A 22,227-nucleotide genomic window follows, 5' to 3' on the forward strand; every position below is an offset into this window, starting at 1 on the left:
GAGGCATAATTGGAACATTGAAGGCACAAAGAGAAGGGGACGACAGAGGACGAGATGGTTGGACAGTGTTCTTGAAGCTACCAACATGGGTTTGACCAAATTGCGGGAGGCAGTGGAAGACAGGAGTGCTCTGGTCCATGGGGTCATGAAGAGTCGGACACGACTAAACGACTAAACAACAACAAATTGGAACATTACATCTAATACTGAAATGTCCATTAAATGACAGGAATGGTCATGAAAATGTGGCTATAACATCAGCTGTATTGAGTGGTTGGGTCAGTGATGTATCTCACCCTTATATGCCCACAACTTTGTTCTTGGCCCTTTGCTTTCTGGCCTGTTAGTATGGCATTCTTTGCTCCTTGATTGCATGGCATGCAAATAGGTGTGAATTTGAGATGTGTGTGGTGATTGTTTTAATGACTGCGGATGTCACAAAGGCAGTGAGACTTCCTAAGGCAGTAAGAGTCTCTGTTTAATTCCTAAGAAGGGTGGGGATCTCTGCCAGGTGATAGGTTGGCTCTTCTCCAGACTGTTGGCTGTTATCTTCTCTTTGTTCCTCTTAACTTTCTAACAGTACCTCTCCTTCCCATGAAGTCAAAGTTCAGAAATGGAAGACTGATGTTTTCTAAGACTTGTTCATAGGGAATTTCTAGGGTCTTTCTGATAACTATCATTCCCTGTGTTTGAAAGAATAACACATCCCTTTACACTAGGGATGGGGGACTGGATCCAACCAGTGAGCCAGATTCCTAATTCCCATACCCATGCAGGCCAATTTTGACAGTTGGATATAATGATGTCTGGGTGGTTGACAGCTGTCAGTGTTCAGAGGAGGATGCTGTAGCCGGCAGATTCAGGGAGCCCTGTTTGGAGGAAGCAGAGGAAAAAATGCTATATTTGGAGGAAGCAATTTGAATGAAAACTGTTTCTTCCCTTGGTTATGCTAGGGAATTTCCAATAGGGAACTCTCTAGTGTAGCCAACCTAACAGGGCTCCCTGTCAGAGCCATTCAGCCCTGATTGCAGAGGAACAGTTGGGAGCTCACTTTAAATTTCTGATACTTCTTTTGTAGGCATGTCTACATCTGACCCACACCTGATGTCACATACAACATCAGGTGTGGGGCAAGTAGCCATGGGGAATGGCTTCATGGTCAAATAGGGACATGTGTCAGGCTTAATTAGGTCCATGGAGGTTCACTACCCTTCCATAGACAGAACTCCATTTTCTGTCTTTCTCCCGTTTTCTTATCCCTAGTTATTTGGCACATGTGGATGCTGACTGCTGTCCTCCCAAACAGGGAGTGACTGAACAGTTCACTGTGAAATGTATTAGGGATGTTTTTTGTAAAAAGAAGAAATTGGACTGACTCCAAGAGGGCAATGGCATTTACTTCATTGTAGATGCTGACAGACTGAATATCTTGCTGTTTCTTTCACATCCTTTAGCTTTTTAGAGGACCAAGCAAGTAATCCCAGCAGCAGTAACAGCAGCCAGGATTCTCTGCACAAAGGTTCCAAAAGGAAAGGCATCAAATCTTCTATTGGGCGCTTGTTTGGAAAGAAAGAGAAAGGGCGCTTGATCCAGCTCAGCAGAGAAGGCGCTACTGGGCAAGGTCTTTGACTCTCTTCACTCCTTCTAAAGAAAGGTTTCTGGGGCAGCTGACCATTTTGGATAGGGTGCACTCCTTTTTTCTCTCACCCACCCTTAGTAAAAAGGAAAAATAGATGTCAGCCTGGAGAGCTCAGTTGGTTAGAGTGCAGTGCTGATAACACCAAGGTTGCAGGTTTGATCCCCGTATGGGATAGCTACACATTCCTGCATTGCAGGGGGTTAGACTAGATCACGGGTGTCAAACACAAGGCCCGCGGGCCGAATCCGGACCTTTTATTCTCGCTTTTTTTTTTTACACAAGAAAGCCGCCTCTTCAGCGCATGCGCGGCAGCCTACAAGCCAGAGAACGTCTGCCCTCTAGCAGCGCTGCGGCCCCCGATGAATTTGAGTTTGACACCCCTGGACTAGATGATCCTCAGCATCCCTTCCAACTCTACAATTCTATGATTCCATGATTTTAAGTGATAAGATCAGGACGCTATGCCAGTTATACCTTTTCCCTGAATTACTGTAAGACTCAGATTATATTTCCCTTTAGTACTGGTGTGGATCATCTTTATATGGTGCCCATGTAAGTAAGTAAGTAGCAGAGTGCAAATAAGGGAGGAAATGAGGACAGGTGAATCAGTGGGGATGAGGAGCAGGCAGCACAAAAACTGTGGTGATCCATACAAGGCACTAAAAGCAAACACTGCAGCCTATCTGAATTTGGGCTGCTTAAAGCATATGGAAATCAACGTGATTTTAGCAGTCCAACTGTGTGTAGGTTTGTAGCCAAAGTGGATTCTGGATATGCAGAGCAGATAATAAAGTTGATGGCTTGATGATCAGTTGAAACTGCCTGTATTCACATGTAACACTAAGTCATAGTTAAGTTCTTGGTAGCAAAGGAAATGCAACAACTGGGAAAATGATGCAGAATATTTGTTGGGTAGATAAATTGGCTTATTTTTAATTTTGGGGGGCCCTAGCACTTGTGAGTCACAATCTAATCTAATTCTTTATCTATTGTGTTTCTCAGTTATGTTGACAGATTCAGAGATAAACATACAGGACTCTCTTGGTCTTGGCAAACTAGGAGCTCAAGCAGAAAAAGACCGACGGCTCAAAAAAAAGTGAGAATGCCTGCTTTAGTATTCCCTTCAGATATGTTGTTTAAACATACTACTTTCAGAGAACATTTATTTGGCTGCCAAATAAAATGTACCTTTTGTACATTGAACACAGAATCTTTGTGTGGTGCAGAGGATTCTGGGAGGTATGCCAGGGTAAATTCTTATGTGGGGCACCAGCCATCCCTATTAGAACTATCACACTTGGTCTGTAAGTGACTCTAGTTACTTTCTTGCAGCTACACTCTGCAAGAGTGTTGTTTATTTTTTTAAATCTATGGTTTATTAGGGTAGCTCATGGAATTCTCTTCCAAGGGAGGTGAAACTAGCCCCATTCCAGGTGGCATTTAAATGGGCAGTGAACACACTCTATGTGGTTTCTAATGGTGTCTAATATATGACTGGAGGTTTTCATTCTTCTCATTTTTATTTCAAGGTTTTAGCTTTATTGTTTGCTACTTGATTTTTTCAAAAAAATGTAAACCACTTGTTAGGACTGAAAACAGTATAATTTTTTAATAGCAGTTTATAAATTACTGCTGTGAACTGTTGAGTGCACAGCTAGCTAGCAATGAAATGGTTGTATTACTGCTTACTGCTTCTCCTTCCAGACATGAACTTTTGGAAGATGCTCGAAGAAGGGGCATTCCCTTTGCTCAGTGGGATGGCCCAACTGTAGTCTCCTGGTTGGAGGTAAGCCTGCCTCAAGCTCTTCAGATGATTAATGGGATCTAGTAGATGACTTTGGCTCTTTGTAGACAGGTTATTTACCATTTATTTCAAATATTTGACATAGTGTTTTTTCAAACAACCAGACTCTCTATCTCACATTGAAATTAATTCTTGCATCTTCTTTAGAATTGTGTCCCTAAATTAGAATGTATTTTTAGCTAACCTATTTGAAGTTGCATATCAATGGTACAGTATTGTGTTGTTAATTTAAAGCAGCTGCCTTTTAATTTCCCACCAGGAGATAAATTGCAGCCTGGTTCCTATCTTCAATAATGGCTTCAGCCTCCCAATTATTCATCTATTTATTTGTTGCATTTGCCTCTGCCAGTTTCAGCAGGTGTGTTGCTGAGAAAATTTTAATTAGATTTGCAATGCATTCTTAAACACATCTATGCAGAATTCCCAATGAGAGCTTGCTCCTAAGTAAGTTGGTATAGGATTGCAGCCTTATTGTATTTGTTCTTCAAAACAAGTGAACAATTTAATGCTACCATGTGTCACAAGTCAGGGCTGTAGATCTTTCCTGAGACATAGAAAGTCCATTTGTTTCATGAAAGCATAGATGTATAGTCTTTTAAAACCGGAAAATCACCTGAAGTTCACTCTAGAGTGGTGAAATTGACTAGACCAGAAACTGCTTGAGTCAATTTTATCACTTTGTTTGTATTGAACTAGGAAAAGCAGCCACAGTTAGAAAGATGGAATGGAAAACTTTTTTTTCTCTTGCAGAAAATCTACCCTTCCCTCTTTCTCTATTTTGTTTATTAAGCTACCAATACAGGACCAAAGCTGCTGTCATAATAGTGAGAAAACACTCCTATTGCTCCCTATCAATACTCTCAGACTAACAAAGTGGTTTAACAATAATTCTGCTGTGGGGAAGGATGATTATCTGAGTAGAGATGTAAACATAAGCTTACCTGTGACCTTCTGTGTTGTAGCTTTGGGTAGGTATGCCTGCCTGGTATGTTGCAGCCTGCAGAGCCAATGTAAAGAGTGGTGCTATCATGTCTGCCTTGTCAGATACAGAGATCCAGAGGGAGATTGGCATTAGTAACGCTCTTCACCGATTAAAACTGCGTTTGGCAATTCAGGAAATGGTATCACTAACAAGCCCTTCAGCTCCACCTACTTCAAGGACAGTAAGTGCTTCATATTGCATTCTTGAGATAACAAACTGGCCTAGAAAACTGCAGTTGCTCATTCTGCATCCAACGTAAAGGGATAAAACCCAAGCCTAAAGTCTTTTAGTGAGAGGCAGAGTAGTGCAGGCTGTTGCTAGCATATTGTATTCTGGTAACATTTGTGGTCAGAGTTTGGTAAATCCTGTGCCTCAGGTGTAACTGGTAAAATTGATCCAAGAAGGCTTGGCCCTTACTTCACCTTGTGAGAGCCAGTGGCTTTTACTAGGAGTTCATTTAACTTAACATACTTATTTGCTTGGATGTAGTCTTTCTGTCAAGATGGCAGGTAAAATTGCTCAAAGGTATTGTACCTTGCCCACCTGTTTTGTCACTGCCAGTAGACAGTTCAAAACAACCTTCCTTATCTCTGGCTTGTAGCTGTTCTAGTGCTAGGTGTTCTAGACTTGTCCCTGTAATTAGTGACAGTGACCTGTTCCTGTTCACCCAGGTTTTGGAGGGCTGAAGAATACTAAAACTTATTGTTTTTGGCAACCTTTGATATATTAGTTGTGATTATTTTAGGTTCTGTTTAAAAATATTAAAATTGACTTTTTATTTTCTTGTTTGCTGCCCTGAGCTCCTTTCGGAAGGAAGGACCAGATAAAAAAAATCAATTAATCAATCAATCAAACAAACAAACAAACAAACATTATTTCCAGGGCACTAGCTGGATTGGTTGTATTTGAAGAGTGCTTGGCTCTCTCAGAAACTCAAATCATATTCTTGCTTTGACTTCCCTGCTTACTGGGTGAGAAGTAGCAATAGGTAGAAATATAAGGACTAACTAACATATGGTGAGAGATCTCACCTTCCCCCTTCTTTTTTCCTGAAGAAGCAAAGGGCATGGTGACTTAATGCAAGAATTTGGCACAATAAGGGGAGGTGGAAGGAAATGGGGCAGAGCAGACAGTAAGTGGGGCAGTGAGGCACAGGAAATACGGGGCTGCAATTACAGGTCTTCTAATATTGTTGAAAACTCTAAAGAGAACTGCATATTCATTCAGATGGCTTGGTACAGTGTCTACCATTTGGGAAGAAAGGAGGTCTTGTTCTTTAAAAGCCTCAAATATTTTTTCTGAATGAACTTAATGTACAAAAAAATCAGGATCTTAATGTAAATTGAGCATGATTTTTCATAGCATTATTGTCATTTCCACAGCCACTGAAAACTATCTTCATCCATACATTAGCCATGGTTTAATTTAAGTTGACTTCAGATTAAAATGCTTTACTGACAAGATCACAGTTGTTCCTTCCCCTCTCATTAATTTATTTCATCTTCCCCCCCTAGTCATCTGGAAATGTTTGGGTGACACACGAAGAGATGGAAACTATGGCAACTTCAACCAAAACGGTAAGTTTCTTCTGTGTGATAGTTTCCTTTGTATAATTTGTCCTTAAGTGTCTGAGATCCCTGCCATCTCATCCTCATAAAAACAGGCAGGGAAATAATTTTGCATCTAATCAAAATGTAAGGCTTTTTCAGGACTAATACTACAGTATACCTATTTCAGCATACAGTCATACCTTTTGCAAATGCTTCATGTTGCGTTTTTTCGGGTTAAGAACGTAGCAAACCTGGAAGTGTTTACTTCCGGGTTTTGCCGCACGTGCAGAAGCGTTCTACATGGTTTGCGCATGCGCAGAAGCATTCTGCACAGTTCGCGCATGCGCAGAAGCACTCTATCGTGCTTTGCACATGCACAGAAGCACTGCTCTGGTTGCAGACTTTTCGAGGTGCAAATGGCACCCTGGAACAAATTGTGTCCGCAACCAGAGGTACCACTGTACTTTACTCATGATAAGAGGTTGGTTCAATTTTGGCCAGGTGATTCATTTCTTTGATAAAAATGCAAAATGTATTGTTGTTCAGGACACTTCATATTGTTGAGGGTTCAACAATCTTTGAGCCATCTTTGGTGTTTACTCCATTGGAAATGTGAGCTATAACTAAACATATTATTCTTTTCTATCGGGTAACCATGACCCACAATACTTAGGAACCCCCTCAGTATGCATGGTAACTGACTTATTCTAGTTAACTGTAACTTTTAAGAACATATGCTTAAGCTTGATTATTTTTCTTCCCTCCCATTCCCTTTCTCTTGTGTGTCATGTCTTTTTAGATAGTGAGCCTGAGGGCAGGGACCATCTTAGAACTGATTTTTGAAAGTTGCTTTGAGAGCCTTTTTGGTTTGGCAGGTTATGAATCCTGTAGATTATTAATAATAAATAACAGTAAAGGGTCTCTTTTGAGATGTATCCCTAAAGGGTGGCTGGCAGCTGTGCCTTTGCCCAGCCAATATTTATGTAAGGTGACTGGCAGGTTTCTTGCTCTTAATTAAGAAGATACAAGTGTAATATATGGGGGATATGCCTAACAAGAAGCACATTTATCTGTCTCATGTAGTTGGCAACTTGCTGTTCACCTATTTGTGTGGTGACCGCAGCCATAGGTAGCTAGCAGTTGTTCACTGGCACATGTCAGCATCATTTCCTTTTTTGTATTTACTGCTTGCGAGCACTAGCGGTTGAAGATGAAAGGTATACATTTATCAGGAAAACAAATTAATTTGTGGCTATTGACATATTGTGGCTACTGTTCACCCACGTCAGCCTGGGAGAAGAGGAGAGTTTTTGTCTGGCACCTAAAGATATATAACAAATGTGCGAGGCAAGTCTCCCTGTGGAGAGCATTCCAGAAATGGGGAGCCATCCCAGAAAAGGCCCATTTTTGTGCTGCCACCCTCCAGACCTCTTGTGGAAGGGAGCACATGAAGGAGGGACTCAGATGATGATTGCAGGGATGGTGTCGGTTAATATGGAGAGAGGTGGTCCTAAGGTATTTTGGTCCCAAGCCTTTTAAAGGTCAAAACTAGCACTTTGAATTGGGCCAGGAAACTAATTGGCAGTCAGTGCAGTCATACCAGGATTGGTATTACATGCTCAAACCCTCTTGCCCCGGTGAGCGACCTGGCCGCAGAAATTTGTACCAGATGAAGTTTCCGAGCCGTCTTCAAAGGCAGGCTCACGTAACATGCATTGCAGTAATTTAACCTAGAGGTTACCAGAGCATAGACAACAGAAGTTAGGTTATCCCTGTCCAGATAGGGGTGCGGCTGGGCCACCAGCCGAAGCTGATGGAAGGCACTCCACGCCACTGAGGCCACCTGAGCATCAAGTGACAATGGATCCAGAAGTACCCTCAACCTGCATACCCACTACTTTAGAGGGAGTGTAGCTTCATCAAGAACAGGCCACCACCCCTCTATCCGGTTTAGGGAACCATCTACTAACAGTGCTTATGTTCACACTGCCCATTTTAATAAATCTTTTAGGAATGGATGTTAATGTTTTTGTTACTATGCAGTGCATTTTTGTGTTTTTATTTTGTAAACTGCCCTATGTGATGGTGATATAGAAATTTAATAAACAATCAGTCAATCTCCAGGAAGTTTCACCAGCTCCTTCCTTTAGTGCAGCATCTGTTATTTATCTCTTAAGTTTTGAATATGCTTCTCTGTTTGAGTCATGTAACATTATGGTGGCATGTGCAGTATAATATGACTCTTTTGCTCATTATTGAGAGATTCAAAATATTGCCTACAGTGAGATCCCTCATGTTATGCCTGCTGAAGAATGAGAGCCTGAAAGTGAAATCATATTTGTGCTTGTGCCATGTGTGTGGTCTGTGTGTGAAAGTATCCTGATTATTTTGTTTTACACTCATTGGAGAACCACTGTGGTGTAATGGCTGGAGTGTTGGATTATGACCTGGGAGACCAGAGTTCAAATCCCCACCCACTGGGGTAACCTTGGCTCAGTCACTTTCTCTCAGCGTACTCTACCTCACAAAGTTGTGAGGATCAAATGGAAAGGGAACAACCATGTGCTGCACCTTGAGCTTTTTGGAGGAAAAGGTGGTATGTAAATGTAGTAAATGAAAATATAATAAAGGAGTCTCTGCTTGTATCTTAAATATTGTCAGCCCCCATATGGTTATAACTTACTTTGCCTGTTGTTTTGTTGACATGCTGCATTGTTACATTTAGGACACTGAGGAGGGCAGTTGGGCACAGGTGAGACTTGTATATTATCTTGCCTTTTTCCACTGTGCTTAGACACACAAAATTATGTGAATGGTCAGAACACATCAAAACTGATTCCACAATGACACTTACAATCTGATTAAATCACCTTGCTTTGGTTTTGTTTTGTTTCAATAAGCTGGGAAGACTTTTCTCAATGAAGACAGATGAAGAATGCTCTTAACCCTGCTTACACTTTCTGGTTACTAATGCTATACAGTTTTCTCCAAACAGAAAAAAACTTTCCATAATATAAGAGAGCTCTCACTTCTCACCCCCTCACCTAGTTCCATTACAGCTATAGTTTTGCAAACCATACAGATCTACTCTATTGATTTACTGCTGTTTCCCACATTAATTTTAGTATTCCTTGTTCTCAGCCAGATTTGGAACACCTCTAAATTCCTATGCAAAGGGAGCAAATACCTGTGGCCCTTTGTTTCCTTATCAGATGTGTCCTCATTTTGCCAATAGAAGGCAGACATAATAAAATTCTGGCATGCATGACTAGGCCATCACTGCTTCCTTTCTTTTCAAATGTTTCTTCCCAATCACTGGAAAGTCTGAAAGTAGATATAGGGTAGAGATAGATTCAAAACCCTTCAGTTTATCCAAACCCTTCAGTGGAACGGCTTAACTGGCTTCAGTGGGAAGCATGTATAATAGAGCCCACTGCCCTAGGTCTTTAGACTTAATAGCAGGATCCAGAATCCACTGCATCCAAATGAGCTTGTAAGGAAGGATCCCTGCACAGTACTTTGCAGCTTTGTTCCTTATATTTTGTGGTATATTTCTGCCCAAGGGGCTGAAAATGGAGCACAGATTATGTATGCTTTATTCATGATTAAGGTTTTCAAGATATGCAATATTTAGGACACTGGTTGATTCCAGACAACTTGCCAATGTGGTATCACCAACAATATGAGAATCTTTCATCTTTGTGATAATCCTTATCACACACAATAGTGTATATATATTATCAAGGCATCAATGAACAATCAAGATAAATCCAAGACATGAGATTACTGTACCTTTATTAAATTATTCTAAATTACATTTATGAGACTTCCCAATAGGATTCTGTTAATGCTTCTGAGGGACCTGCTCTTACATTCTTCTTCTTTACTTTCAAAGACATTGGCTTATGGGGACATGAATCATGAGTGGATAGGGAATGAATGGCTTCCTAGTCTGGGTCTCCCACAATATCGCAGCTATTTCATGGAGTGTCTTGTGGATGCACGAATGCTGGATCATCTGACTAAGAAAGATCTTCGAGTGCACCTCAAGATGGTGGACAGTTTCCACCGGTAAGCAAATTCTTGGAGGGTTATTGTTTCATCCCAGGAAACTAGAATTTCTTGCAACCAATTTAAGAATGGTTTAATGTGCTCATTTCCTGTCCTGCCCCCATCTGAATTTATCTCACCTAAACATACAATTTATTCTTTTTGGAGTGAAGCACACTGATGAAGTTGAGGTTGGTTTGTGTGTTTACTATATGTATTGGAAATTGCATGTTATAATATACTTAAATCAGAAGAGGAGATGAGTGCAGTGGTTATCATTTGCAATGAAACTTCAATATATTGCTATGCATATTTGCCACAGACTTAAAAAAACAGCAACAAAACCTTTGGAAATAGATGTGAAGAGTTTCCCCTGTTAGCATAAGTAATTGGGGAGGGGGTGGACAGAAACACATTTTGCATTGTGTGGTTTATATAGCGATCTGAGATGGTTACAGTGCATTCTCAAGCCTTATTTGTGTGGAATTAGATGGCACAGTTAGGATTATCCCTGCTGAATAGTCCAGAGCACTGTCTTAGCACTTTGTCCAGAGCACTTTGATTCTTAGGATTTGTGGTTGCCACCCTCCTTAAACCTGTCAGGCTTTTGGAAATCTGCAACACTCACACAGAAGGAGCTACTCTCTTCTTTTCCTGACTATGCCTGACTGTGCTCTTAATAGGGCCAGATGCTGTGGGGCTTCCCCTGCATCTGCTTCTTTTTCCTCTCCTTCCTTCCTTCCTTCCTTCCTTCCTTCCTTCCTTCCTTCCTTCCTTCCTTCCCCCCTCAATTCCACACCTTTCCCTCAACAGTTGTGCTTTATCTCTGTCCACTGGGAGAGGAGACAGACCTTCAGACCTTGCTTATCACTGGTTGAGCCTTCAAGGACTCACAGAGGCATGGCACAAGTGCTGCAAACCTCCCCACAGTGTGTTATAATTGCTGCAATTAAATATAATAAATGATGTTTCAAATAGTAAGATTTTGGTTTGAAATGCATTGAAATAAGTGCTGTATTGTATCATTGCAGCACAAGCCTGCAGTATGGTATCATGTGCCTGAAAAGACTAAACTATGATAGAAAAGAGCTGGAGAGGAGGCGGGAGGAAAGTCAGCATGAAATCAAAGGTAGGTAACAATGAAGAGATCTGCTTGTGGCAGGCTTCAAAGGAACAAGGCAATGAGACTGAGCTCCTGATGCCATTTTGCCTTCCCTTTCTTGAGGCATCATCAGTGCTGTTTTACAAACTCAGCATTTGTCAGTTGCAGAGAAGGGGAAGCTGGCATCTCCTCTACTTCTATTACTTCTAGAGACTTTTCAGCCACTGAAAAACTGTTTCAGTCAGATGGTACCTGCATTTCTTCATTATAGTTTTCTGTGGATTTATCTTTATTGGTTGGCTCATGTTTACTACGTGGTTGGGGCACCAGCCTTCTATGTTCTGCATTTTAATTTTGTCTTTCTGGGGTTTCTTCCTTCAATGCTAGAGCTTTGACCATTCTGTTTTTGGTGTATGATAATGTGAACAAATGAGATTGCTACACTTTGGGCAATGTGACTGATAGGTGCAAGCTTAGGAAAATGCTATAACCTGTCTGTTTTTAATCTTGTGGCTTCCATTGCAAATTTTAAACAATATATCAGTCATTGTGCTTTTTTCTATTTTTTTCTTAACCAACTTATGTGGACTTAAATATTGTTGTGTTTTGTCCTGAATGTATGGCTTCACTTCCTTCTAGATGTGTTGGTTTGGACCAATGATCAAGTAATTCACTGGATTCAGTCTATTGGGCTTAGAGAGTATGCAAACAATATTGTTGAGAGTGGAGTCCATGGAGCCCTCATAGCATTGGATGAAAATTTTGATTATAATAGTCTGGCACTTGTGTTACAAATACCCACTCAGAATACTCAGGTAGGAAACTGATGTTTTTAGGATGACCATTATATGTTTCTTCTTAAAGAGATCTGAGTTGGATGTGTTTTTATTAGTGGCAGCTGGCATCTCCAAAAAATAAGGAGTCTACAAGTTTCCCTGCTAAGTTACTTCCCCTACGTGCCTCATTTGATTGATTTTCCCCCAACACTGTTCCTACTGACTTCACCTATGGAAGACCCCGGCCACCCAGTTTATTGGCCAGGCAGAATGACATAGTGCTGTTGTCTTCATTCCCTGTTTATAAGCTTCCCAAAGGCATTTGTCAGGGCACTGTTAAAAACAAATTTCTGGAATAGATGGAGACAAGTGATTTGTCCTGCACCACAAACTAAGTTACAGAGCTGGGATTGAAGTTGCAAACATCAGCCACTTGTTTGGCCCTACAATTGTGCAGCAGCACAACATCTATTTCACTGAAGGCAAACTAGTGAAGCTGAGAAATGAATGACTTGCCCCAAAGTGCATACTGCATACAAGGCAGAATATCTAGTCCAACATCCTTTTCCCCACAGTGGTTAAGCAGCTGCTTTGGGAAGACTACAAACAGGACATAAAGGCAATAGCCCTTTCCATGGAGAGAAAGCAACTTTCAAGAAATATTTCATTTACTATGACTGGAAATTTGGCAGCACTGTTAGTGTTGTTTTTGTTTTGATAGACAACTATTGTTGGCTTATCTAATGTTTTCTGCAGGCACGACAAGTGATGGAGAGAGAATTCAACAATCTGCTTGCCTTGGGCACTGATAGGAGGCTTGACGATGTGAGTACAAAGTACTATCCTCTGACTAAAACATGCTGGGAATTTGAGAAATTTTGGGCCCATACTGTTGGCTAAGAAACTGATGAAGCAAGAGAAGTGTTGCAAGTAGGACTGGCAGTGCAGTTATCTTCTGTGAAGGAACATTGTAAGTGCTGAAATTCTGTTCATGAAGAGAGCAAGTGGATTTGGTAAGCCAGAGAGATTTCAACTTGCAGACAGGTATAGGATCCCCTGTAATGAAATTGTCTGCTGTGAGAATTGCTGGAACCCAGGCTGCCTTCTCACTTCTTATGTGAGAAATGATTGCTGTTAGCAGAGCCTATGCTGTTTACTTTTTTGTGTGTGTGTAAATCTGCAAGGAAATTCTGCTTGCCATTCATTTGTGCATTGGCTCCAACAAACCTGCTCTTCTTTCCTTTAGGAAATGTAATACCATCCCCGCATGAATGTTCCTATTTCATTTTACCATAAATCATTTTCAGTTGAATAGGACTGTAAACTAAAATCTGAGCAGCAACATGGTTGCATACATTTTAAATCCATCCCACTAGTCAAAATGGTGTAAGTATGTTGATAGACAAAAGCTCAGCCTGTGGACTATCTGAAATCTACTCCCTTAAGTAGTAGGAATCATGTTTTCATACTGCTCTGGACAAAGCTCTGAAGACCAGTGATGTTGAAAACACTCCTACCTTCAGCTGGGACCTCCTAGCCCTCCTTTGTCATAACTTCTTGTGAACCAAACCCCATGAGGCGAGGAGCTGCTCTCCCTGTCAACAGCATGATCTCGTACTATTGTAACAGAAGTGAGTTTACACAGACACACTGCTCTGTGGAGTACAACCTTTTTGTATGCTTTGTGAATCACTGTCACACTGCTTGGTGTACCAAAGTTATCTGTATTGGTCAGTCAATAAATTATAAACACTGGACTGGAAATATATTGAAGGGTTTCTTTAAACTTGGGGATCTGGGAACATATTGATGTAGTTGCCAGTTCTGGCTGAGCCTTTTAAATAATCATTATAAGATCGTATCAACACACATATTGCAGACATAGTTGAGGGAGGGATATGGGAGGGAGGATGGAGTATCTTCTGGAGTGCTTAGTGCAACTATAGAAGACACTAACTGTTCCCTCAGTGATCCTAGCGCAAAGCTATAGGTGACAGTAGTGCATCCTAACACAGGTCATGCCAAATTCTTCTAAAGCAAAAGGCAGTAGGGGGAGTTTTAAAGTGCAGCATGGGGAGGCAGGAGGGAGAGCGAAACACTTAGCTATTTCATGGGGAAAGCGTGAGTAGTGCACAGGTGTACTTCTTACGGAACTTGGATTGATTGCAGCTGCTTGTTGAGTGTAAGCCTGAGGGTTTTCCTCAGTGTAATGCATGAAATGATCCATTCATGCGAAGAAACTCTGAAGTGAAGCATTATTCTAGGAAAAGGGTAAGGTATGGATATCGCCAGCAATCTGTTGCATTTTCAGGAAGGGAATGTATCAAGTGAAAAGAACTGGCACACACCTGGGCATTGCATGTGCATTTACCTCACTGAAATGTTGGTTGTATAGGAATACTATTATAGATAAACAAACAAACATACAAACATCTGGGGACCCAAGGTTGAAGACCTCCGGTTTAGATGATGAATATTACCACCTAAAATTTCAAAGTGGAATAGAACTTATTCAAATGGTTCCCCAAAGCTGAAAACTATTTTCTGTTCAAGAAGAAAAATCTGGTATATATACGTACTGGTTACCTAGTATTATGTCAACCTGTTTCTCTTGATGGTGCATCCTTATTATCCATAACTGCATTCGGCTGCTTTAGGATAAAATCTGAGGTACGCTCAGTTATCTGTATGTGAGTTAGGCAATATATCCTTTTGTGACTTAGTCCTCATAAAAATCAGTAGCACTAGTTGCAGTGTACCATTTCCTGCATGGGCTGAATATTCTGGAGTACTTTGGAGTTATTTTTCAAGTGATTCTTATTCCACTTCAACATTTACACTCATAAGATTTTGCAAGCTATTCTACTTTCTCATGTCTCAGTCATCTTGACACTAAGATTATCACATAGACTATCCATAAAACATGCCCTGAGGAATGTATATGTGTTTTTGATGCTTCTAAAGCACTCATAATGTGCAAATTGTAGGTCAAAAATAAAAACCCTTGTGAGGATCTACTCATTCTAAAGGGGTGATCCACTGTTTACAGAGTGAGGAAATACCAGTGGCTTAATCTTTAAAGCAACATTTTTCTACAGAGAGATAATCTCTGTGCAGGTAATATTTACACCATGTACACCACAATTTTGGAAGGCAATAGCTTTATTTTGTCACAATTACTCATGATGGAAACTGGTGTACAGATCAGATTCAATGTTCATGTAACTGAAGCAAAATTGAGTACTATGCACACTTTTATTTTCACCAAAGTGTCAGTTTTGAAGGCAGAAAATCCAAACTTCCTCTAGTGGGTAGATGTATAATAAACTATATCATCAAGAATTTACAACCATTTAATGAAATTACACAATCTACTACCTGAGGTTGAGTGCAGCCTAATGGCAGGGCAGGTGATGTTAAGCAGATCATAAAGTAAGAAGCAACATTCTCTAGAAGAGAGGACACATAGGATGGCATGTTCAACTTTCCACAATATAGGGAAGGTTCTGTCAATTAGATGCAATGGATTCTGTACCTTCAAATCTTTGGAGATGGAGGAAGTTTCTAAGTGATATACAGGTAAGCACACAGATCTCTGTGAGCTTCAGTACTGGTAAGTATGTTGCAAATTACTGTATAGAGACCCATAATCTCCACTTCAGAAATGAAATCAAATAATCTGGCTATCACAGCATAACTAATACACTTTAGCCCAGAATAGGAGCACGTGCTTTGTATGCAATATTTGTAGTCCAGCCCGAATTTTGCAATTGGGAGGAATTCAATATCACAGTATTACGAACTTTCTGTCTATGCAAGCATTTCAGTTTGCCAGATGGAACAATAGCCCCTCCCCTCCCATGCTGTTTCAGAGGTTCTCTTGACTGCCCTCCAGAACTAATTTTGGGGGGAATATGGAGGAAAAGCCCCTTGCACATGGTTAGGTGAACTCCACCCATTACCTTTTTGGTCCCAGAAGGAAGTTTAAAAAAAACCAATAAATTAAAATAAAACCCCAGGCTTTTAAATGTATTGTTAGTTTAGTATGCTGTCACTTTGATCTTGCATTTTATCTCATTTTTGTCATTTGGCATCATTGCTGAAGGGTGGTGTATACACCAACAAGCCTTCCCCCAGTGTCTCAGGCAGCATATATGGGAAGTATGCCACTTTATCTCTTTGCAGTGGATTAGACAGAGGATGTGTGACTGGTTCAAAGTTACTCTGTGGTTTTTGTAGCTGAGCTAGAATTTGAACCCAGGTCTGACCACATCACATCCAACATTCAATCCTCTGTGCTACAATGGGAATGGGCTAGAGGGGAGAAATCCCCCAGATACTCTGATCTCCATGTACCCAATTTCTACTATCTGAGGTGGAGTGATAGTTACAGGCCAAAGGCCGGGTTATAGAGGAAAGGTTTTGCCTGGTACTTAAAGATAGATAATGATGGTGCCAGGTGACCCTCCATGAGGAAAGCATTCCACAAATGAAGAACCACAGAAAAAGCCTATTTTTGCGTTGCCACCCTCTGGACCTCTGGTGGAGGTGGCACATGAAGATCATGATCACAGGGTCCCCATGAGTTCATATTCAACAAGGTTTATACACCATTCAATTAAACATTAAATAAATCTCTCAGAGGTTTGCATCAAATAGTATAAAATACTCATAAGAAACTGCTGAAAATATCAGCAGACTTTAAAAACAAGTAGACATAATAAAATGATCAAATTATATAAATAAGATCTGAGTTCACATAATGAAAATACATGTCTGGGTAGGCTTTCCTAAAGAAAAAAGTTTTTAGCTTGTCTTGAAAACAGTACCACCAAGTTGCTTGCCTGATATTAATAAGCAGTCAGTTCCAGAGCTTAGGTACTGCCTCAGTAAAAGACTAATTCATCGCAAGTGTGGAACAGACATCATATAGCACATATAAAAGTTGGGTGGTCAAATGGGCACAAATGGGGTAAGGTGATCCTTCAAGCAAACTGGTCCTAAGCTGTTGGCAGCTTGATATATTGCCAGTAATATCTTGAATTTGTTCTGCTAACAAATTGGCAGCCAGTGCAGATCTTTGACCAGTGTTATAATATACTGATAAGGTCTCCTGTCAGTAATCATGCTGCAACATTCTTTGCTAACTGTGGCTTCCAAATTCAAGGACAAAGGAAGCCCCATGTATAGTGCATTGCAGTCATCCAGTCTTGAAATTACCAGTGCCTGGACAACTCTGGTCAAGCTATCCCAGTCCATCAATGGCAACAGCTGTTGTACCAGCTGGAGCTGATAAAAGGTACACCGAGGCTGCCTACGCCTCTAGTGACAAAGCTTAGATCCCCATTAGACTACGTAGTTTCAGAGTTCAGCCCTCTCTACAGCAGGCAGCTGACTAGTTTCTCAGAAACTGGGACCACGTGCCCAGAGCACCTTCATCTTTCTGGGACTCAAATTCAGTTTATTTTCCACAGCTAGCCCACAGCAGCATTCAGGCACAGAATCCCCTAATTCTGAAATGAATAAACTGTGCTGAGTATCATCAGCATGCTGATAGCATCATGCTCCACATTGCCTCATCCTCTAGTATTAGAGCTAAAATAGTACCCTGCAGCACTCCTTAGCATAACTGCCTGGCGTCTAAAAAGAACTCTTCCAATGCTGGTCATGTAGATAGTGCTGGAGCCGGCAGATCTCAGATGCTGGAGCCATTGTAACACTGTGCCCCAATTCTCATCCCATAGAGCTCATCCAGTAGCATGTATATGTCCTACTTTGGAGGAATAAAACCCCTGCTCTAGCCCACTTAGCACAGTGCTATATTGTGTTTCCTTCTCAAGGGCATACCTGGGAGACTCTGCTGGCACAGAATAGTTCTCTCTTTTGCAGCACTGGAGCTGCAGACTACTCTGCTCATCCATAAAGGACTCTGCCTAGGCAGTAAATGTCCCTCATCTGTCTTCAAAATCAAGTTACTAACCTTGTGGCTTCCTAAGGCACTAATGCTTCTCTCCCCAACTCTTGACTGAACTGTCTGTCTGGGGAGAATAAATGTATTATGTACCTTGAGGGGCATTTATTAATCTACTTAAGGGATGGACAAACTCTTTTCTGTCAGAAGCTGCATTCACATGGGGATAATTTGGGGGGACTGCATGCTGACTCTCTGGGCAGGGCTAAAGCCAGTGATGAGTGAGACCAGAGCCAAAAGTGGACAAAGCCACCCTTTTTTTCTGACACACACTCCTCTCTCCCCTTTCTACTCAGTAGGCTGCTGGGGAGAGACAGATCACACTTTCCAGAGGCCTGAAGAAGTCACTTGCACAGGGCTTTTGAAATTAGGCCTATGATTGCCCACTTCTGATCTACTTCAAGGTTTTTTAAAGTGTAGAACGTGAGTTCTACCATATTCAAAGCTGAGCACCCATAATTTAAAGGAACAATTTAGTGAAGGAGTGGGCATTGCATTTTGTTTGGTCAAGCCACCCAGAAAGCTGTTCTGCTGTTGCCATTTTGAATACAGCTGAAAAAAAATGAGCATGGAAGTTTTGAAGGGAGTATGGCAATGCCATATACAGAGTTTGGTTTAAAGTTTTTAAGTGTTTTTAAATAAGTAGCTAGAGAGAGTACATTACGGGGACTTCCTCCCTTTTGGAAGAGGGAGAGAATGTATCTCGCGTAATATTGCATCTCATAGTACTAGTCCATTCCATAATAACAACAAATTTTGTGGTATTTTCAACTGGAGATGAATTTAAATTTTAAAACATTTATTCTAAGGCAGCTAACTAAAATAAGAATACACACGCAGTAAAAAAAGTTACAAATACAATGAAAACATGGAATGCATTGTTATTAACTAGAAAAGCAGCCAATGATGAGCTGGTAAAACCATAAGAATAACCACTGAAATTAGTAAAACAGGTTTCATTTAAGCCACTAAAGATATAAGAAAGAAGGCTTTCACACTGCGGTGGAAGGCCATCAAAGAAGCAATGAGGCAGACTTCCCTGGGCAGGGAATGTCAGAGCCTGGATTCAGCCACGGACAAAGTCCACTCCCTCCTCACAGAGAGCAGAAGGGCCTCTGTTGATGACCATAATACTCAAGGATGCTTGTATTGGGAAAGGCAGGTCTTTGATTTTCAGAAAATAAAGAATGATAAGGAAATGGTAATTTTGCTCTGAACTTGTGAAGACCCTGGCCTGTATTTATTTATTTAAGCTATTATATACTTGGCTTTTCTGGCCAAGTTTCCCAAAGCTACTTACAGCAATAGAATAGAATATCAAAAATCAAATAAAACACTAAGAATACCCAGTAGCTTTAAGAACCAACAGAAGGCAATAAAAATAGAGTCGATCATTGAATGCCTTCTAGAATAAACATGTTCTTGTGCCTTAAAAAAATGGGAACACCTCTGATCTCTCTAGAGGGAGAATTCCACAGGTGTGGCATCACCATTGGTATTCACCAGTCAGAAATTGGCTAGTGACAGGCCAGGGGGAATAGCTCTGGATGCTGAACTGTGAAACCTGTACAATTTATGTGAGAGAATATTGGTCATGATTGCTAAGATTTCATCAGCTTAACATTATTGACTTCTATTGTAAAAATGCATTTTGGGAGCCATCAATGCAAACACGGAACTCGTGTCATGTGCTTGGAGTCTAGAGAGGCTAGCAGTCTGTTTCCTAGGCTCTAAATGATTTTAGAAATGGACTAATTCAAAGCCCAGTTATTGGCCCCATCCCATTAGGATGAAGAGATTTTTAGAATTTTTTTCCATTTTGTGTACAGCATTCCAGTTGTTTTGATTGCCTTAAAAATGAATATATTTCTTTTAATGAGGTGTTTTAATTTTACCTCTGAATTTGAATCTTCAGCAGCTATCTATGTACTTAAACAACCTATTTACCATTAGCAATATGCAATATTTTTGTTTTAGAGGTCACAATGAGGAAACCTCAAAAGGAAGAAAATAAGGGGCTATGAGGAATGACGCTGGGCAATCTTCTTTGGGTTATCACACTCTGAAATCATCTTTTGTGATGAATTTTTAAAATTTTAAGAAGGAAACATCTGGGTTTAGAAAACTCAAGGCAAACATTTTTAAAAAACTGATACTGAATGAGAAACTTTGACACCAGATTAGAAAGTACTTAAGAAAGGGATTTGGTCATTTCAAGTAAACAACATCTACTGTTGTTATTCTGGCAAGTCAACTCTTATTTCTACTTGAAACAAATTGAAGTAAATTTGAATTCTTTCATATTTCTGTTAATCACCATCAGCATCTCAGTATTTGTCAGTGAATGAAGGAAAGCATAAAGCCCCCAAGGGCTTCTCATTAATTTTCCATAACTGTGTTCTGCTTAAGTTTCCTTGTATCTGAGATAGAATTATCACTTGACCAAGACAAATGCTGGTTTAAAACACTGTTGGTATATTGTTATCGTCATTATCCCACTTTGTAGGATGGCCAAATTTCTAGATGGTTTCCATAGGGAAATAGAGCCAATTTCTGAAAAGTATGCGACTCAGTTAGAAAATTAGAATATAATCCTTGAGAGATTTCTTACTGAATGCTGAGGTTTTTGTACTATTTGACCCCATAAAAAGGAGATTGAAGGCCTTTTCACACAATTTCATTGAGCTGATTTGTGCTGTGTTCAGCATGAAATATAGAAGTGAGTGATTATTTCATCCAAATCCTAGCTTGCAACTGAATCCAAATTTATTACAATACCACATTTTAACCCTTTGCATCAGTGTAGTCTATGTGAGTTGAGGTGGATATATAATGAAGCAATCACACAACCTACTTTATCAACATGCCTATTTGGTAATGAAGATTCAGCCAGTGGACAAAATGTAGAAGAAACATGGGTTCAGCATGGCACACTGAGCAAATTAAGAACAGATATACACCAGTATGTGGAACATTAATTGCAGGAAACAAAATGTGCACTGTGGAGTCTTGTCTTAAAGTTTCAGGGGAGGCCAGTTTGATGCCAGGGTACTGACTGATAGCACAGAAGTTGTGTGCCAAAGAGCAGGATCATGGCAAAATGGGTAATCCAGTCAGAGTCAACTCTGCTTGATCCCAGCCAGGAAAGCAGGACAGAGCAAAGGGCAGCTTGTCAGTACCTTGGACAGCTCACAGTTGGCCAGTGCTGCTAGCTAAGATTCAGAGAGATGTTGCCTCAGAGGCATGCCCCAAACCCAGGAAAACTAGCTGGTCTGAACCAGGCCAACTCCCTTCAATGAGTTCTCTGTCAATGTTTTTCAGACTTTGCCGATCTTCCAGTAGCATAAGAGACCTGCACGAGTCTTTTCCTTTCCACAAATGCCTGTACTTACTACTTCTCCCTGAGGAAGGCCTAGCTGATTGCTTTGCTTGGTATGTGGTATAATCTTTTCTTTCCTTACAGGGTGATGACAAGACTTTTCGGCGAACTCCCTCCTGGCGAAAGCGCTTCCGCCCCCGAGACTTTCACAGCATCAGCATGCTCAGCGGATCAGCAGAGACGCTCCCAGCAGGGTTCCGAGTGACCTCCTTGGTGCCCCTTCCACCTCCTTCAGCACCACCGAAAAAAATGCCACCAGAAGGTAAGGTCCAGCTTTGCTCTTGTTCATGGCAGATGAATAAGACAGTTTCAAACCACCAAGTGTTTGGATGCTGCATGGTGTGTGATCTTTGATGATAAGAAGCCCAACACTCTGTTTTCCTGAATAAGATTGTAACTACTAATTGGACTTCTAACATGGTTTGCCTTCCCAGACTACATATGGACCTTACTTTTGGTTCTTGTACTCCCTGCATCTGATGCTGGTATCAGAGAGTTTAGATAGACAGTTGATGTCCCATTTGATCTCACCAAGATTATCCCTTTCTGAATCTCATGCAGGGGATTTGCTTAGTTGCTTTAGCCCAGAGATGAAGGTATGAAAAGATAAATGAGAAAGCTATTTTGTATATTTTGATGAGTTTCTAATCAGTCTGGAAGAAAGGACCTTTCAAGGATCTGACCTTGCAAATCGGGTATGTTGTTCTGTGGTGTCCAGCTGATGAGAATTTACACCCTCACATAATAGAACAACTCCTCTCTCTCCAGTTCTGCTCCATGAATAGCACCCTTGGCTGCTTTAGACTCCTGTCTATTTAGTCATTCAGTGGTCTGAAATTTTATTTCTTATTGAGCTCTGAAGCAATATACCTCTGATGCTAGGCAGCTACACTTTCATGCCTCTTAAAAAGCATTAGTTAGTACTTTTTAACTGACTAAACTTGCTTAATTGACTTTAATTGCTCCTGACCTTT

The 22,227-nt window shown here is 40.7% G+C and overlaps 1 protein-coding gene across 7 annotated transcripts in view; it reads left to right on the plus strand.

Annotated features, from left to right (window-relative positions):
- The window catches only part of PPFIA4 (PTPRF interacting protein alpha 4), a 116,911-nt gene that overhangs the window by 90,355 nt on the left and 4,329 nt on the right, over positions 1–22,227 (plus strand). For 4 of the 7 annotated variants that reach the window (XM_081194657.1, XM_081194658.1, XM_081194661.1 and 1 more), the window contains 11 exons: positions 1,455–1,621; positions 2,642–2,735; positions 3,344–3,425; positions 4,406–4,606; positions 5,940–6,002; positions 8,701–8,727; positions 9,871–10,046; positions 11,057–11,154; positions 11,767–11,942; positions 12,660–12,728; positions 21,338–21,515. In XM_081194657.1, the coding sequence (XP_081050783.1) occupies positions 1,455–1,621; positions 2,642–2,735; positions 3,344–3,425; positions 4,406–4,606; positions 5,940–6,002; positions 8,701–8,727; positions 9,871–10,046; positions 11,057–11,154; positions 11,767–11,942; positions 12,660–12,728; positions 21,338–21,515 (1,331 nt within the window). The remainder of the gene's footprint in view (positions 1–1,454; positions 1,622–2,641; positions 2,736–3,343; positions 3,426–4,405; positions 4,607–5,939; positions 6,003–8,700; positions 8,728–9,870; positions 10,047–11,056; positions 11,155–11,766; positions 11,943–12,659; positions 12,729–21,337; positions 21,516–22,227) is intronic. The other 3 variants (XM_081194659.1, XM_081194660.1, XM_081194663.1) reach the window with 1 other exon arrangement.

The sequence above is a fragment of the Podarcis bocagei genome, assembly GCF_964188305.1.
Source record: "Podarcis bocagei genome assembly, chromosome: 5".
Taxonomy (NCBI): domain Eukaryota; kingdom Metazoa; phylum Chordata; class Lepidosauria; order Squamata; family Lacertidae; genus Podarcis; species Podarcis bocagei.